Genomic DNA, 19,256 nt, shown 5'->3' with positions numbered 1-19,256 from the left:
TGTTTTATTATACTGTACATATACAGACACAAATAATAGCTATATAGATTTAAACATGTATGTTCATGTTAAACATCCCTAAAAATGTTATGCTAGCAGTATTTTCCTTATATTTGTTTGGTCTGAATCTCAAATAAATTGTGTGAACCATATAATTTCCAGGGATTACAGATTCATATAGAGAAATTAAGTGTCCAGTATTTAATATCTATATTCAATCTGCTCAAATTCAGTAGTCTAGACAACATTGCCCTTGTGTAGATTTATAAACTGTAATTTACATTATATTGACTGTAAATACATGTCAAAAGTGCAAAAATAATGCTACAAAATTAATCTAGCAATTCTTTACATTATTTTCTGTCAGCGCCAATGTCCAGATTTAATATAGTTAATACTTCTGCTCATCCATTAGAGCCACCGTAGAGATATTAAACCCCATGTGTGGGGGCGTAAATAAATAGTTTGACCTCTCTATACCTTTGAAGAAAAAAAATCTATTGCTTAGGGGGCAAATCCCTCAAGATTAGGGCCAAATGTCAGAGATTTGTTTGCACTTTATGATGCATTTTCCAACACTGATGTAGAGTCTGGGTCAGAGCGGTTTAAAGAAAAGAACGAATCCTCAAGCAGAGCAATTTCATCTTTACAATAACTAAAAAAAGCCTTGAAACGGATGGAGACAACCTCCATATATGGAGGGTAAGAGGATCGGGATTCCAGGCCCGTGGGGTCGTTCTCTTGCCGAGAGAGAGCACATCTCCTGTGTACATGGGTGCATTAGGGAGAGTGGTTGGGAATGAGTGTCTTGACATTAGCAACTTAATGTGAGTGGTCTGGAATCTTTCTAAACGTTTCGCAGAGGATGTTGTAGACTAGGATCTATTTTTGGTGAAGTTCAGTGGGTCACGGTGGCTCTGAAAGAGGTTTTCTCCAAAATGAGTGAAAGACAAACTGATAAGGACACCGGGTGTGTATAGTTGAAAGCTGGCACTTCATCCTTCAATGTCTCCAGCCCGGGAAGCTTTCCAAGCATCATCGCATCAGTAAAACACACAGGACGTCAGCGTCAACCTTCTCTGGCAACAGCTAATTTTGTTCATCACTTTAATACAATTTATTATCTACCGTAAAACCCTTGACACTCTCTGAAGGTCATCGTGTGCCGTTCTATGTTTCGCTGTGAGTAGATACACCTTCACCCTCTCTGCTGGCACACACACCTGCCCGCTGGCACACACCGCCAACAGCTGTGTGTGGTCCTGCGATGAAGTGGACAGATATTAGTCTCCCCCTGCATCCTGGAGCGAGGCAGGAGGATGTGCAGTCGCCATGCCCATGAGAGCAACTGATCACCCATGGCAACGACAATTCCACTTCCCCTCCCATGACTAGAAACAGCAGCGTGGTGCTGGATATTTACATATTTCCCAGGCAACTTCACCGAAACAGAATCCATTATCTCTGACAACCGAGGTTTTGACGTGTGTAAAAAAAAAAGGATTGTAGGTGATGATGATGCAGGTAAGGGAATTAAAACCCAGACAGTTAAAAGAAACCAGGGCACCAGCCGGATATCCGGAGCATCAAATGGCTCTTTAATCCGTCAATAAACAGAGACGTGCTTTAAAAATAATGCAGGGAACCAGGAATAAGAGGACTGAGCCTCTTGTTATGAAGCGCTTTCAAATCTTTTATCCATTACTGAAGACCTATTCAAGCTCCAGACATTCTTCACTCTCTCTTCAGACTTCATTAAAATTAATTTCATAGTAAGAGGGTTTATGTTAACTTAATATGGAGCACAGCACAACTTAATGGAGCCGGGGAAACAGCGTGAGGATTCACACCTTGTTTGTTATCTAAGTGAAGAGGAAGGGAAGGGAAAAAAAGACCAATTTGGTTCAGTCAACATAATAAGCTCTAGTTTGTTTACGTTTCCCACAGAATATGGGGTTAGAGAGCCACCTCTATTAAAGAACGCTGACAGGTTGTGACCTCTCATCAGTTTTTTCCCCTGAAGGTCACCATAGCACCCACAGAGGAGGAAAACGCCTGAGTAAAGCTGATCTCACACGCTGCAAAAGAAAACAAACAGAACATTACTTCTGGGTTGGAAACCATGCTGCTGAGATAAGATTCGATAAATACAATATTTAGACATCCGCCAACATTTATTATTACCTCAACCAGGGAGGTTATGTTTTTAATTCCCACTTGTCCATCTGTCTCTCAGCAGGACTACTCAAAAAACGAATAAAACGATTTATATGACATATTATGACGGGAAAGGGGCATGACCATAGACTGCATATAAAGATGGATGCAAGTCACTTCCATTATACAGAAATTAAACTAAAATATCCTGAATACAAACACTGCCATCTCGTGCATTTGGAGTCTGCCCAGTGATCGGGGATGGAGCCACAGTATCATACACATGTACATGACCAGTCAGTCTCAGCTGTCATTCAGGATATTTCACCCCGTCTTTCCAGCATCAACCAACCCTAACCCTAACCCAAACCCTAACTTAATGTATTCAAAGTGTATCTAACTTTTTAGTTTGGTCCATGACCCATCTACTAACATGGAGGAGGCCGGCCTTATGACCCAAACTGCAGCCGGCCACCAGGTGCTGGTTAAGGTTTGGCTTGACTTTGGGAAGCTGTCATATCGTCTATCTTTACATACAGTCTCTGGGCTCGACCCAAGGGTGAACCCATTATATTCATTCAGCCTCGTAGGAGTTATGCATTATCTGCGTATGAAATGAAAAACAAATACTAAGAGATTATTTTGTCATCATAAGAAGCCAGCATGCGGGTTTGGCAGCTTTCAAGTGCAGATCTACAGGTTAGTGCTTGTAACACTATCCTATTGGAAATGACTAACTACTAACGATTACTGATTACAATCTACGTGGACACTGGTTTTGGTTTATCTGAACATGTTAGTGTTGTTGTGAATCAACCGTATTGTGTTTCAGTATTGACCCTGAGGACCGCGCAATAACAACTCCATGCCTTGCCTGTCTGATCCTTCCTGTCCTTTTCTGGATCTCGTTGAGTCACTTACACAACCTGTCTGTGTCGCCGGATGCTGCATGTACACAGTGTGTGTGTGTGTGTGTGGGGGGGGACAACAGAGATAGGCAGACAGGTGCAGCTGGTTCTCCACATCAGTTCACACCTACACTCATTGACCTCAGACAACTGGAGGCAATATTTGTGTTTTCATTCTGTTTGATGCATATCACAATGAAATATAAAAAATGATCAGGCAGTGAGGAGTTCAACATGCAGGTAATACATAACTACACTTTAGTCTGATTTATCTATTTACACTGCTGATCACTTCACTTTTACAAATGTAACAAAACATTACAGAAAATATGAGGACAGACCTTAAAACAACCTTCTCATATTAATAAGTGTTGAGCTGAAGGAAGTCGACAAATTCTTATAGACAACACTTAGTCATCACAATGAAATTATTCCCTTTATGGTAAATTCAAATATAATGCAGCTGTCTTTGCAAATCACCCATCTTCTCTCCCATTCTTACATTTTTTCTTCTCTTCTCTGCCTGTGCTCATTGGTCTCGCTTATAGGAGCAGTTGCTAGGCAACGGCTCACACCCACATATGCATATCAATACTTAACAGCACAGTGAATGAAAAGATAAATATAATTAGGATTATGCAATATGTTGCTTTAGGATCACTAGACCAGTAACTATAAGATTATTCAATTAAAAAGCTACACTGGGTTTATATTGGATGAGTAAAACAATGAGTCATGTGCTATGTCCAGCACTGCTTATCAAAATCAGTTCAGGTCAATGGGTTTCACTTTACAATAAGGACCTTGTTGAGAACTTGTGCAACCACAGCTCTGCTCCGTCATCACAATGAAACCATAATAATGATAATATCTATGAACTACCAGTGTGGACAAGCAGAAAACTAAACAGGTGGTGGTAAAAAATCTGTGTGTCTCAAGGGAATCAGATTGCAACCATTTACCAACAACAACTACGGGCAGGTGCACACGCGTCATCTCATCTTTTGTTATAGGATGAATGAGAGAAGCAGGTGAGTGCTGAATAAAAGACAGAGTGGTGAGGAAAACAAAGGTGTTTAGTGAACAGAAGAAAAGTGTGGAAGAGAATGAAAAAAGTGTTTGTAAGAGATACTCAGGCATACCTTAAACATTCTTTCATGTTCACCCAGTCATGCACACACACACTTAGAGCACGGGCACAAGTTTGGACCTGCAGTGAGAGGGTGTGTGTGAGCACCATGTGTGGGAAGACAGGCAGGACTGGCCATGACTGCATTTAATTATACTGTACAGCACACTGACAGCAGACCGGCTCCAGTTTTTGAAATAAATGATCATGTAAAAACACGCCATTCTTGAGGCTGCCTGTGTAAACCTTGAGGACAAACTCTCTTTTGGACACACAGTGTGTTGTCTTGTTTCAGAAACTTCTTCCAGTCAGGTGATCACAATGTCTTCAAAATAACTACCTCTGCCAAGTGGGTTGAGTATTTTTGTATTGAACAAAAACTACTGAACAGATTTCCATGAAACTTGGTGGAAGGATCACACTATTATGCAACATTTTATTTCCCCTCCAGCTCGTAAAAACCAATCAAATGAGACGTCCAATTCATTTTATCAGTGGTGGAATTTTCCAAATAGCATTGCTCTAAAGATCATGGGAAAGGGATCCTGGCCATAAAAAGAGGGAAGTGTATGACTGTGCTCTGACTCTGTCTCTTCCTGTGACCTTCCGTCTCAGCCATTCATCAACGCTGAGGAGTGAGAAGGGATTTAAGGAACAAACTGAATGTCTGACTCACTCAGTCTCTTCCTTGTTTGCCACTGTCTGCTTGCTTACTCAAATCACTGGCTGTGTGTTTGTCTGCGGTCGGGCATAATGCTCAACAAGCAAGAGAAGTCGTGTGACAGACAGAGGAAGAGGGTTGCAACAAAATGGCACACATGGAAACAGAAGAATCAAACAAGCAAACACAAACACTGTCTCTTATGTATCATCACTCTGCTCCTTCTATGCGACACACTGAGCACATATCTGCCACCCAGCTATCTGACATAATTAACAGGGGATCCCTGGCCTGGCTGCTGGTAGAATCTCCACTGGTGGTTTCCCCATCGGCCTGCACAGGAGTGCAGCCAGACTGGCACGTGGACTGAGTGTAACTACAACCCTCCAGTGGGCAGCAGGCGAGGGGCCGAGCAGCTGGATTTGTGCCCAGGATACCAGCTCCATCCCTAGAGAGAGAGCGTACTCCTCTCCCTGCTGCCTGCTGCCTGTCAGCAAGACCACCACCACCATCAGTACTATACTACTACTGCTGCTAGTGCTGCTGCTGCTGCTGCTGCTGCTGCTGCTGCTGCAAGGACATCTCCTCTCCTGGCTGCTACCACAGAGACACAGTGTGCCTCGTCTATGAACGAATGAGAATACTGCACCCAACCTGTGTGCCATGCTGCTGCAACACCCTCACACACAGAGTGATCCCTAAACACTTGTTCCTGTTGTATGGACTGGGTCGTATAGATGTGGCTGCGCACAACAATATAGATCTTTATTAAATCGTTAATTAAGACGTGACATCCTAAAAAACACGTTATTAACGCTGAAGAAAATGGATCCTCACTGTGCGAGGAGGCATGGAGTGTCCCTCCTCTCACATGCACTGAGCTACAAGCCTCATCCAAGAAAATCAGACAGTCACATATGGAACCACCGACACACGTATGACTACCAGCCAATGCAGGCGTATCACAAAATAACACAAAAACAACCAAATCACGACATGTACAAATTCTGAGGAATAACACTTCAAATTTGAGCAAATATAGCAAAAAATAGACAAACGATAAAGAACGCAGTCCGGTCGTTGAGCACATGGATGAATTCACACACATCTTGTCTCATTCACCCTGTTGATGTCTTCACAAATTCTGCATGAGAGGACGCATTGAGCCCCCCCGTCTCAAAAAAAAAAAAAAAAAAAAAAAAACGTGCGTAAAAGAAGGTGTGCCATTTTTGCGCACCGCTGTGAGGAGAGAAGCCGCCTTACCTGAATCTGGGGGAATCTTTTATACATTCTTCAAAGTCCACCGTCATGTTTGCGTGTTCTCGTGTATTTCCCACTTCAGTCCACCAATGTCATTGCCCGCAGCGGGGATGAGGCGTGAGGCTGGTTGAGGATGGTGAGGTGGAGTGGAACCCGGTTCGCAGCAGCAGCAGCAGCAGCAGCAGTCTGTCACCTCTCTCCCGGTGGCACCGTGACACTAAATGCGAGGAGGCGGATTACTACAACACAAGATCCTCCACTACTGCCTCCGCTGCCGAGACAGGCGAGAGGCGAACCTGCAGCCTGGGAACTGATAAGAGAGAGGAGAGCGCCCACTAGTTACAGCCTGCTGTCACAACTCCGGACAAATGTGAGGAATCAGGGGAGGAGGGAAATATGTAATGATGTATAAATCATTTATCTTATTCAGTTTATTTAAAGAATGTGCCCTAGAATAGGCTCAACCATATCAGCAATACTCCATACAAGTAGCAATAATAATAACAGTGGTAATAATCATAATAATAATATTATAATAATAATAATAATATAAATATGAAGAAGAAGAAGAAGAAGAAGAAGAAGAAGAACATTCACAACAATAGACTACTATAACATTTCTTAATAATCAGATATTTTATAACTTTAAACCTGAAATATATAACAGTTGACCGGAACTAGAATAGAGCTATATCACCATAAAGGACATACATGTATAATCAGTTATCTGTACAAACTTTACAGTAAGACAAAAAATATCATGATTTTTTGAAACATTTGAAAATATGGTATGCAAAAGAGGTGCAATCCAACTTTAAAATGATTTATTGTTAACTTTTTAATTTACCTCAAAATGCTTCTTATTTTTATTGCCTTATGTTGTGGTTCCAATTTGTCATGATGCCTTTTAACACCTTATACGTGCCACTTTGATTGACCTTGCTGATGAAATGTGCATAAGGCATAAAAAATTATCTTGCCTTGCCTAATAAAATAAAATCTTAGGGGATGAATTGTGTCACGTCCCAGTGAGGGAAAACGTTCTGAATCATTTTGTCTACATTTGACCTTAAGTCATAGTTTCAGCAAAGGTTTATGAATGCATTTTTGAATGATAACTTTAAATGTGTTGGCTTTCAGAACTATAGTCAAAGATGAATCTCTGAATATTGACTTTAATGTAGGAAATCAGACTCCTGTATATTATATGACATCAGTGTAAGTATCAGGCAGAAATGAAAGAATAACAGGATGAATGTCCGAGCTGCTTGTGTTGAGTCTGTCGCCCTCTCACCTCTGATCCATCTGCACTACGAGCCCCAATGGTTTTCAATGCAGACTGTTTCACAACTGGTTACGCGCCCTAGGTAGAGTATGACGCAAATAAAAGGGGACGAACGAATAGAAGTCATCTCGCCGAAACCCACACATTCTGTGTTTTCTTGTAGGATAATGGTAAACACTGATGTATGTACACGAACCTTTAACATTGAAGTAGCGACTGAAGTGATCATTTACTAACCTCATCATTCCTTTCTACCGCGCTGAGCCTACAAGTGGAGTCTCGACTCTACTTCCGGACTACATATCCAACCACGAGCCGGGCCGGAAGTGTTTCTCGTGTCCACGCTGTGTTGTGAAAGTTATTTAAAGGTCGACCTCCACACACACACCGTAACTACACAGCTTTACAGTTGGACAATGAAACATGGCTTTTATTTTGAAATGTAACGTTTCACTGCTGCGTTCAAGAACAGCATGACGGAGAGGTGTGACAGACACCAGGAGAGAACATGCACTGCTGCCCACGTTACCTCATCTTCTTTCAATACATTGGATCCAGATACAGGTATGATACCCTGCCTGCTCAGTTATTACACGTTAACGTGCCTCCTTGGGAACATATTTGACTCTAGTTATTGTTTCTGCAGTGGTGCAGCGAAGGTGCCTCCGCATCAGCTGTGGAAGAAAGGCATCCAGGACCATTTAGAGGTGAGGGTGGATGAAAGGATGATACTGCCATAACCTGAAATACACCGTGTTACTTGTCCTGTAAAGATTATACAAGCTTATAAAATCATTATGTGTGTATTATCTAATAGAGCTTTGCTTTAAAGTGGCTTCAGTAACCTGAGCAGGTATTTTTATACCATGTTATCATGTGAGACCATGATCATTATACATAACAGGTACATGTGCATGTATTCTGTTATAGTCTTAAGTGCTTGGAGACAGGCCATTTATGATAATACACTTATTTATAAGAATTCGCTGTTTTATGGAGCAGGATGCCATAAGGAGGCTGAGGCCCATCAACCCGGTGTCTCTGTCGATCTCCAGCAGGACAGACACAGGCGTCCACGCCCTCTGTAACTCCGCCCACTTTGACCTCCAGCGCAGAGACAACAAGGCTCCGTTCACTGAGGACGTTCTTGTTGAGGCCCTGAATTTTCACCTCGGAACCGAACAAATCAGGTAAGAACAGATTTACTCATGACAACAGGTGTTTATGTGTTTGGTTCTGTTTCTGAACACACGTATCCATAGATAGCGTACGGTAGGTCAACTCTTTATCAGATTATATGATATATTCACTTTTCTCGGCATCTACAACTTCACCAACATTACAAGCATGATGGTAGGTGAACCAATAGCGAGGCTCTGATTGGCTGCTCTCTGCCACCCAAACAAGTGACTACTAAACTAATATAATGAACAAGTCCTTCATCACAGCTACTGACCCACTTATACCATACAACAACACATTTCTGAATATTTTATTGAAGTAAAGCCATAAGTTCAGACACTCACTAGAAAAGTCTGCATTATTTGCTCTCATCGTATTTGAAAAGGGATAGATGTCCCTAGTTATCTGGTTGTCATGGTTCTATAACTGTTTTTATTTCTGAAAGCAGCTGAAGTGTTGTCATGTTTTCACATTAAACTATTCAACCTGAGTAATCAAACCAGGAGGAGGCTGTTCTGAATTAGTCAAACTGTGATACCAGGAGGAAATAAAGTATTGGTCATCAATATTAGAAGTGCTATTTAAATACAGACCATTTACATAAAGTAAAACATGAATTTGCACATGTATTCTCATGTTTATTCAACACTGGATGTACGTCATGAGGACATGCCTCCTGTCATGAATCAGGAACAACAGTAGATCTGTGTGTCTCAGCCCAACATCTGCTCCAGCAGTTAACAGCACATAACTCAAGCAAAATGCTATAAGGTCACTTGTTGAGTCTTTTGAAATAGGGACATATTTGAATATTACAAATCCTGGGTCATAGTGTTTGTTTTAGCCTCCTATTATTTAAAACCAGACACCTTTGCTTATTCATAGCCACAGTCACTTCCTTACGACTTTGGCTGAGACTGCTAAATTTGTGAAAGTTAGATGGAGGCTTTTCTGCATGAGAGAGGATCAAGGACAGAGATTGAGGGATAGAGAGAATCAGAGTCGGTGAGAGAGAGGAAATAGAGGAGGGAGGTAAGGGAAGCTCCCAGCATCCCGCTAATCCCTAAACCTGCAGAGAGAAGGTTGGAAAGGATGATCCCTGCTCTGTTTTTTGGTCTGTAGCATCCGTTCATACACACACACACACACACACCAACACACACACACATCTGGAAAAATGGACATCATTATGTGAAACCTATGGTGAAATTTGAATGCAACATGAGGGAGTTTTTGTGTCGGCATCAATCAGTACCACGGCTCGTAGCTTTGAACTGCCGCCTCCCGAGACAGAGACACAAAGCCAGATAACAACATGGACAATTAATAAAAATAAAGTGAACATGAACCTCAATTAGCCTAAAATGAAAAGCCTGTTTCCCATAAGGGGAAACTGCTGAGTAGTAAAATGGAGCCACGCCAAACAAAGGCCCCGTTCCTCATTGTGGGAGGCCATGCTTTGTATACTGCTTATGACAATTTTATGTGTGTGTGTGTGAGTGTGTGGGTGTGTGGTTGGGTGGGTTGTTTGGGGGCCAGGCAAAGGCTGTCACTTCGCATTGGAGCCAGCGCTGGTGGCAGACGCAAGGGTTTCCCCTGCCACGTGTCACACCCAATCTCCTCCTCTGGAAACGTAACCCAGTTTCTCTCACTGTGTACACCACACACATTCACAGACTGCCCTTGCATGTGCACATACATATGATGTGTATATCTAATCTTTGATTTTTTCTTATACATTTAAGATTGGTTTTCTCTGGGCTTCCTCTCACATTCCTAAAAATAATAATTAAAATAATAAAAGAAATAATAAATTGCTTATAGGTGTGAATGGGAGTGTTTGTTTGTTTCTGCACGTCAGAGGATGTCAGCTGAGTAGGCGGTCCGTCGTATTTGGCCCAGGATGCATCTGGGTTCACACAGTGAAAAAGATTGTGGCCACACTCCGAATGTGGTCAGAGGGATCGTATCTCACAACGCATTTGGGTATGTTCAACTTAGAGCTGAACACTTGTGATTAGATCTCTCAGGATGCATGTTAATAAAATGTCTGAATGGGGTCAAGTTTCCTCTTTGGACTACTGTTAATATTACGGTTAGTATTATTCAATCTTCTTTGGAGCCTACACAGGACACAGGCTTTTTTGGTTGGTCTTCATGATGTAGGCCGTTCTTTCTAAGACCAGCAAAGTGTTGGTGCCAGAGTTTTGGCCAGTTTTTCTGGCCAAGAGTCGTTTTTTTTGGTTGTTGAATCCCAAAGTACTGATACTAAGAACTGGTTCCATTTTCACATTTTTACTAACTTTGCATTGTTTGGACCAGAAGCAGTGAGCAGCACTGGAATCTTCTCACTATTACAACGCGACCAAAATAAATTTGTCAAACCATTTCTGTCAAAACCATTTGTGAAAAATGTGTTTGCACAAAGTAGATCATAAGGAGTGATTCAAGTCCATGTGTCAGAGTGACATTCCTCTGTCTGGAAATCACACAGACTCATTTATCAGGACACACATTGATTTAATCACGAGAAGGAAATCATCAGAGTGTATCACAGTTATTTTATGATCTGTGTGTGTGTGTGTGTGTGTGTGTGTGTGTGTGTGTGTGTGTGTGTGTGTGTGTGTGTGTGTGTGTGTGTGTGTGTGTGTGTGTGTGTGTGTGTGTGTGTGTGTGTGTGTGTGTGTGTGTGTGTGTGTGGATCCACTGGAAGTGTCCACACTCCTGCTGGAATCACTTCAAACAGCCTGGGCCTCTCAGTAGGCTGTGATGCTAACTGAGTGGACATAAGCCCTTTGGCTCTTCAGGGCTCTTGGCAGCACTTTGACAGCGGCCGTGCTTTTGTGTAAGAAGATGCAACAGTGGCATTTTGGACAATGACTTCTGCACAGTGTTTCTTGCTGGCAGGACAAGATGTTCGTATTAAGACCATCTGTGTCTGGAGAAAATAGTCTGTCTGAAACACAGTTTGTTTTTGGGGTTTTTGTGTGAATATCCACCACATTTCAAATCGTTTACATCAGTGTCTCTGTTTTTTCAGTGGCTTTTTATACCACAATACTAAAGCAGCACACTCTTATGCCCGAGCATCAGCTGCATGTTGTATTAATGAATACTATAAATTAGAAATCACTGCTCATTACAGTTTCAGAGTTTAAAGTTTTATCGTGCCTGAATGGATTGTAGCTTTCACCCTAACTGCTCTTTTTTTCTTGCTCCTCTAGGATCACCCATGCCCACCGCGTGTCGGACAACTTCCATGCCCGTTTCCGTGCCGACTCTCGGACCTACGTCTACCGGATCGCCCTGGGAGTCTCCCACCGCTCCCTGCTTCCCCTCACAGATCACGATCTGTGCTGGTCCCTCCGCAACACGTGAGTTATCCGCCTCTCTCTTCGTCCGCAGTCGAAACAAACAAACACAAACACAAACACACCAGCAGACTTACCCTCAATAAACTCATGCCAAGCCTTGCAGAAACAATGGCACGTTTAAACACATGAATAATCCACACGTGCTGTGCCAGAGCTGCAAATTAGGGCAAGTCAAACAGGGTGTTTTATGCGATGCAACAACCCTAAAAACATACAAAGAGAAAAGGAGGGCGAACTAGATGAGGATGGACAGAATATAAAATGAGGGGAAGAGCCGGGGTGTCACAGCCCGGACGGTGCTCTTAGCTGTGGTTGGACGAGAGGGAGCGTTTAGAGACATATCAGAGAGCGACCGTCTGAGCGTTTGTCTTCTCTTCACTTTTTTGGGGGGGGAAAGTAGGGCAAGATAAGCTGCGGGCTCATACACATGCAGAACAGCACCCCCGCACATTACCCTGACTGTGTGGTTTTCTTTTCCACTCTCTCTTTCCCTCTCCCAGCCTTTTCCTTTCCTTCCTCGTTTCTCTCTCTGCTGTCTCTACTTCGTTATCTCTCTCTCTCCCTCTCTCTCTCTCAGTCTCTCTCTCTCTCTCTCTCTCTCTCTCTCTCTCTCTCTCTCTCTCTCTCTCTCTCTCTCTCTTGCTCTCGCTCTCGCTCTCTCTCTCTCTCTCTCGTTTCCAGCATCCATCTCATCCCTCCAGCCCTGAGCGTCTCTGCCTCAGCAGCTTCTCTCTGTTCTCTCTGCTCTCTTTGATCTAGCGCTCCCTCCTTATCCTTCACACTGCAAAGAATATTCATCCCCACTGTTTATTTTAAAGCTGAATTTAGTACAGAAACCCTTTTTTTTAGAAGTGCATTATTCTGACTCTGAAACCGGCACAGTCGTGGTTCTCTTTTAGCTGTACCCAGCTCGTCCACCTGGGGCCCATGGCTGGTGAGGGAAAGATCTTGTTCTGGTTAAATACAGAGAGAAGTTCACTGGGACTTTAAAGACAATCTGCCCTATCTTACACTCAGCACAAGGTAAATGTCTTTGCTAGTTTCAGGTGGACTTTTCCCATCCATTGCTCATGTCCCACTCTCACTGCCCAGTGGGAGTGTTGGTTTGAATATGATGTGTGGTGAGCGGTGCCATCTCCATGTAGTGAAAGCAGTTGTGCAATTGTAAGTGGTGGAAGCACACCTGGCTTTTAGGAGATGGCATTGTGATTGATTCAGGATGTTACGCCCAAAACTCACCCATGATCAATTAAGCGACTAAGTAGAAGGGGCCTGGTTGACAGGTGTTAGCACAGCCAGAAGGTTCCCTGTTTGAATCCTAGCTCGGCCGGGGTTCTCTGTTTATAGTATGCATGTTGTCCCTGGAATGTGGATTTTCTCCAGGTAGTTCCTCCCAAAGACATGCAGATTGGAGTTAGGTTAACTGGAGACTCTGGCCATGGTGTAGCTGTTCAGTCCTTCATTTCTTACAGCGCTCACATCTTCATTCATGGCGTACTGTCGCTTCAAGATTTACAATTGGTGATGTTAATTGATGAGTTACTCAGCACACTCATCTCTCTCTCTCTGTCTCTGTCTCTCGCTCTCTCTCTCTCTCTCGCAAGACACCCTCTTCTCCCTCATGTGGCGCTGTGCCTCACAAATAGATGATGAATTATATTCGGAGGCAGGTCACTTTCAGGCCAAGTTGAATTATCACAACTCTGTTGTCCTCTGTTGTTTGTTCTCAACGCTCAAAGAATCTACATAATTTTTCACGAGCACTTATTAAAGTAAAGAATCTCCTCATTCTGTCTGCTGCCAGGGAGCTGGATGTGGGAGCCATGCGCACCGCTGCCGCCCTGCTGGTTGGGACTCACAACTTCAACAGCTTCAGGGCGGTCAGCTCGGACATGCCGTTTAAAAGCCCCGTCAAGACGCTGGATGTGGCCGACGTTCAGCCAGGAAGCTCTTTCTCACACACACACTTCCACAGGTAGGTAACATACTCAAGGACAACTGATCACATGGATTAATAGCAGTCTGCATATTCGCCAACTTTGAAGCTGCATTAAGATTTGTTGCCACTTTGCGATGGTCACTCAAAGCAGTTGTCTCCTTTAGCAAGGATGCTCATGAGATCTGAAGTCAGTATACATGCTCTTAGTACTGTAAAATCTCTGTATAGGAATAATCTGTCAAACAGACAAAATTGACTTGTATACTTTAATACTTGAAATAAATGTTTCTGTACTTGTATCTAAGTGGAACTTTTCCATGTAGAACTTTTACCTTTAATTAAAATGATAATTTCATATATAGTAAGACTATATTATAAATGTTGTTTTTTAGCTGTATTGTTAACTTTATTTGAGTAAAAGATCTACATACCTCCTCCACCTTTGGCAGTGAGAGTGAACGCTGCAGTCCAAAAACCAAAACAATGACCTGAAGATACTAAACTGCTGCGCCTAGTCAGCTGAGAGGAACTGCTGAGATAGGTGGAGATTTTCTGTGTTTCAGTCTCTATGAACAATCCCTTTTACATTACGCACTGTCAATATATCTATTGTTAATTTTGCTGGAGCTTTAAAATAAATAGATGTAGAAAGCTTTACAGATTAAAAATTGTATTTGTTGTAATACTTTAATTTGCTTTCCTGCTGAGCTACAATCAGCTGCAGTCAGGTTACATTACAATAAATACAGGTACCAGGAGAAAACTGGTAAACAGCCCGGACCAGTTCTGTCCAATACAAACTAGATCCGCAGACAAAATCCTCTGTAGCTCAAATTACACGTTGTCTAGCTGTTTCCACTTCCAGTCTTTTTGCTTAGCTTTCTTCTCAAATGGTATTAGCTCGTAAATACGGTGCAGAAGATGGTTTCAAACTATTCCATTAAAAGACTTTATGTAGAGGTGCATGACACATCGGCTTAAGAGCGACCTGCTGTACCTTCAGTTTAACTGTATGTTTCTTGTGTCTCGTGCTGGTGGTTCGATTGCCATGCAACTACAGAGTGCAGTCCAGGGGATAGCGTGAAACATGAGTTAGAACATGACCTTCTGCAGCCTCAGTGACCAGATAACTGATAATTCAAATCAGGGACAAAATAATTAAGAAATATTAATGTACATAATACATTACATACATAATACATTTTCCACTCTGAGTCTTGTGTTTCTCAATCTTGCGTCAACTTCTGTACAAGAAGTTGGTCGAACTTTTGAATCATTTACAGTCACTTCACTCTGCCAGCTCTGCATGTTCGGCCCAGAATACATCTCCCTTTCAAGCTTCCGTCAGACGCACTGATGTGTTTGATGTTCTGCGGTGAATCACAGGTCAGAAAGATTCTCATCTAATCTCATTCTGTTCAGAACAGCTTGTTCCTCATTGACTGATATTACACGCAAGACTGCAAAATACGTGTTTTTACTATTAGAGCAGCGAGAGACGCATCATAGGAGACGTAAACCTGACGCATGTTAGAGCCCACAGGTAGAAGCTCTTTGATAATTAATATTCTGTGTGGTTGTAGGGTGTTATACTTAAAATAACATCCAATATCATATCCATAGCAGAGATGGGGGAAGGGGGTGGGATTAAGACGGGGACCATGTGGGCTTAGTTTGTTAGATGACTCACCCCAGGGCGTCCCTCGGGATGCCCAATACCATTTTCATGCTCATTATCCATTTTCCTGAAAATACGCTTCACGAGATGGACATGAGCCGCAGCTTTGAAACTAAATGTCACACAGTCCCTTAACCCCCGACATGACGATGTGGTGCATTAACAATCTGAGCTTCAGCCTTACAGATCCATAATGTGTTCTGTAGAGTTCTGCACTTTAGTGTCCGTGCTCGCATTCTCACCATTTCTCTGCAGAACTCCCATGCATGTCCAGATGTGGGCAAACGTTAGTCAGATTCAGAGGAGGCGAGCGAGTTGAGCTGCACGTTTACTTTTTCATGAGGTTCACTATTCTAAGTAAAAGGGATAAAACAGGAAGAAACGGAGCAGTGAATTATTGAGAAGCCAAAGGTTGAACTAAATTTTTGATCCCAAAACAGGGAGCTGGGGGACTTCTCCGGTCTCTACTCGACACAGGGAGAAAAAAAAATATTTCAAACCTGCAGAAATACTTGATCTCATTGTCAGAGATCTGTGGGATTCATACTGTGCATTCACGCTAAATCAGTTTTATTATATCGGACCATTTTACAGAATCTCAGGGCAGTACAAGTACAGTTGTTGTAGATTTATTTCAGCCTACAGTGTTGACCTCTAGTCTTAGAGCAGCTTGCATGACTGAAGACACTTAGTGTTGCTGTTGTTATTTGATAAATGATTTAAACAGTCAAATATCGGATGTTTTAAAAATGTATTTTGTGTAGACAAAATGATGCAATAATGACTTAATCATGAATGATGTATATGTAGACACGAGAGGTACCAATACAGAGATTAAAAGACTTTATGTCCTAGAGGTTGCTGAAGAACGGTTGAGTGCAGATTCTTAATGAAGTGTGTGTGTGTGTGTGTGTGTGTGTGTGTGTGTGTGTGTGTGTGTGTGTGTGTGTGCGTGTGTGCGTGCGTGCGTGTGTGTGTGTGTGTGTGTGTGTGTGTGTGTGTGTGTGTGTGTGTGTGTGTGTGTGTGTGTGTGTGTGTGTGTGTGTGTGTGTGTGTGTGTGTGTGTGTGTGTGTGTGAACTAAGTTAGTAGTACAATCCCAGGAGATAAGACTAGACACAGGCTGAAGGCCTCTTCAAGGTCTTGTTGGGGGGGAGACCAGCACAGTCTCAGATTGGTGGCTCTGATGTCATCTTGGCAGTTACACAAGCAGAAATAGCATGCATAAGCAGAGATAATATATAGTGTGGTATAAAGACATATTGTACATACTGGATGACATTATCACATGCTCGTAAAAGATTTTTAAAAAGTACAGTACTTAAACATAATTGAATAAGGTTGAGCTTTGTACAAATCTTGTTTACAATATGCACAGAAAAAGGTTTCAGTCCTGTGTGTATATTAAAATCGCATTGCAGGGATGTCGGGCTGCAGACAAACAAAAGGTGGGTCAGAGATTTGGTGGAAATGGTCCCAGTGCACTGTGTGTATATGGTGATACAGGATGACAATTACATGCTGTCGTAGATCCACTAACATGTTAATATTTTTAATTTGTTTTTTAGTGATACATATTCCTGCCCTGTTATTACCATGGGAAGAAATGTTAGAGGAGACACACAAATACAGCTGCACACGTGTGTGACTGTGCAACATGTGACGCAGCCTCAGCTAAACAGATTGTCCCTAACAAGAGTCCATGAGCTAACAGTCCCTGCTGTATAAATCTGTCTGCGCACTCCTTACATGTCAACTGTAATCAAACGGCAAGCGCTGAGTCAAATTTGCATTTGACCCAATTCCTCCTGCGAGCCCGTTTGCTCACTTCACTCTTTTCTCCCCCAAAATATCAACTCAGTCAGATTTTTTGCAAGAGAAAAGCAATTCATATTTTCTATGGCATTACACATAATCCTTTTGGGCCTAAGCTGCAGTGGCGTATGTAGTAAGTGACGTTTAAGGGAATCTTTGCACCAGGAGGGTCCCGGACTCTATCCTTTATTTTGTATTGTTTTTTTTATTTTTTTATTCTACCTACCAGGTCCACTAGAATAGATCTTTTTAATATTTAAATTTCATTTTGTCACTTTTTTCTCCAAAGTCGGGTGTCATTCTGACCCATGCTCCTCCTGTAGCAACATTGGATTATTACCACGGTCCTCACCCCTGTCTGTTGTTTGTTTGTTAGTTTGCTGGATCACACAAAACTACAGGACAGATTACCACAATACTTGGTGGAAGGATGTGGTATGGGTCATTCTAGTGTATTTGGTCCTGTCCACTAACACAGAGGATTCCAGGTGGTGATCGAGACACGTTGGCTTCACTTGTGGGTCACTGTCACGTTGTCCAGCTCTATCTATTGTACAGTGTATGCTGTTTACATATCATTGCCCACTCTGTGACATTTGACACTGTTTGTTCTCTCCCTCAGGAACATCCCACTCTGGGAGCTGACTTTCACAAGCAGATCTTTTCTCTATAGACAGGTTTGTTCACTTTAACTGTCTTTAAAATCTCTTCTATATTTCTGTTAACAATGTGTGTGATTGTGTTGCCATCTGCTGGGGGTGCTTGAAAAAGATGGATCATAATTAAGGAGTTCTTATTATTGAAGTCTCAGAGAGTCCTACTGAGACTGTTATTCCCAGTACACGTTCGAGTGGTTGCTCTGGCTCTGTGCTCCAGGTGCGGAGGATGACGGGGGCCCTGGTGGCTGTGGGCCAGGGGGCGCTGTCAGTGCCCCAGCTGAAGGACGTATTGGAGGCTCAGGACTCTTTAGCCTTTCCACAGGGTGTGACTGCCCCAGCTCACGGCCTCTTCCTCACCAGAGTGAACTACAGAGACGAAGGTGAGGAGGCTGGAAAACAAATCCTCCAGAAAAGGAGTCAGGATGAATTTAAATTGGCAAAACGCCTACATGTCAAACATCAATCTGTATCATTTAAATGTCACACTAACAGCTACCTGTTTTTCAGCTCAATGGGACTCTTACACAGTGGGTGTGATTTGGTACAAACAAGAGGAAATTGAAATATAACCGATGTGATTGTTAATTCAAATTCATTATTTTTCATCCTTTCATTGTAAGATTCCAGTGTTATGTCAAACACACTCAAACGTCAGGGTGACATTGCAGGAGCCCGTTAATTTCTACATGGAATAACACAGAGAACAATCTAAAGCTCCCCTCAGTTTTATTGTACCTTATTTACCCAGTTATCTTTTCTGCGTTTGTTTATTTATTTGCTTAACATATGATTTCATGTACTGTATTTATTCCTAATGCTTTTAGTTTAGCTCTTGATTTTGCTATTTGGTAAATTTTACTGTTCATGTTTCTTGGTGCCTCTCTGTTATGAGAGAGCATTTTTTGACTCGTCACCAATTTCCCAGGGAGAATTTCAAGGATTTTGATGATAAAATCAGGCATGTTTAGTGAACTGGAATTTGGCGTAGCTTGATGAATTTCAGTTAGTGACATTCTGTTCGTTTTCTCTTCACCACTCTAGACCTGCAGTTTTCCCAACAGACTTCAGAGGAACATCTTCCCTCCACTTGAAACTCAGCGGATTAATTCTACTTGAACAATTCATTCATGTTGATGTATTTCTATAATAATTCATGCAAAATAAAGATTTTATGTTTCTATGTATAGTTTTGTCTGTACCCATAAAACAC

General features: G+C 42.3%; 2 protein-coding genes across 2 annotated transcripts in view; one reads left to right on the top strand and one right to left on the bottom strand.

Moving 5' to 3' along the window:
* Positions 1 to 6,288, bottom strand: part of acap3b (ArfGAP with coiled-coil, ankyrin repeat and PH domains 3b) — a 56,842-nt gene extending 50,554 nt beyond the window's left edge. Inside the window, exon 1 of the mRNA XM_061070654.1 lies at positions 6,119 to 6,288. Within this exon, the coding sequence (XP_060926637.1) occupies positions 6,119 to 6,165 (47 nt within the window). The 5' untranslated portion in view covers positions 6,166 to 6,288. The remainder of the gene's footprint in view (positions 1 to 6,118) is intronic.
* Positions 6,289 to 7,709: 1,421 nt separating this feature from the next.
* pusl1 (pseudouridine synthase like 1) lies at positions 7,710 to 19,228 on the top strand. The gene is made up of 9 exons (XM_061070460.1): positions 7,710 to 7,768; positions 7,873 to 7,964; positions 8,047 to 8,107; positions 8,403 to 8,590; positions 11,807 to 11,956; positions 13,761 to 13,931; positions 18,010 to 18,064; positions 18,264 to 18,426; positions 19,088 to 19,228. Exons 2-9 carry the CDS (start codon positions 7,909 to 7,911, stop codon positions 19,135 to 19,137), a joined length of 894 nt encoding a protein of 297 aa, XP_060926443.1. The 5' UTR covers positions 7,710 to 7,768; positions 7,873 to 7,908; the 3' UTR covers positions 19,138 to 19,228.
* The last annotated feature ends 28 nt before the right edge of the window (positions 19,229 to 19,256 follow it).

This window comes from Limanda limanda, chromosome 4 (genome assembly GCF_963576545.1).
Source record: "Limanda limanda chromosome 4, fLimLim1.1, whole genome shotgun sequence".
In the NCBI taxonomy this organism is placed as follows: domain Eukaryota; kingdom Metazoa; phylum Chordata; class Actinopteri; order Pleuronectiformes; family Pleuronectidae; genus Limanda; species Limanda limanda.
This window is presented reverse-complemented; position numbering and strand designations above follow the sequence as displayed.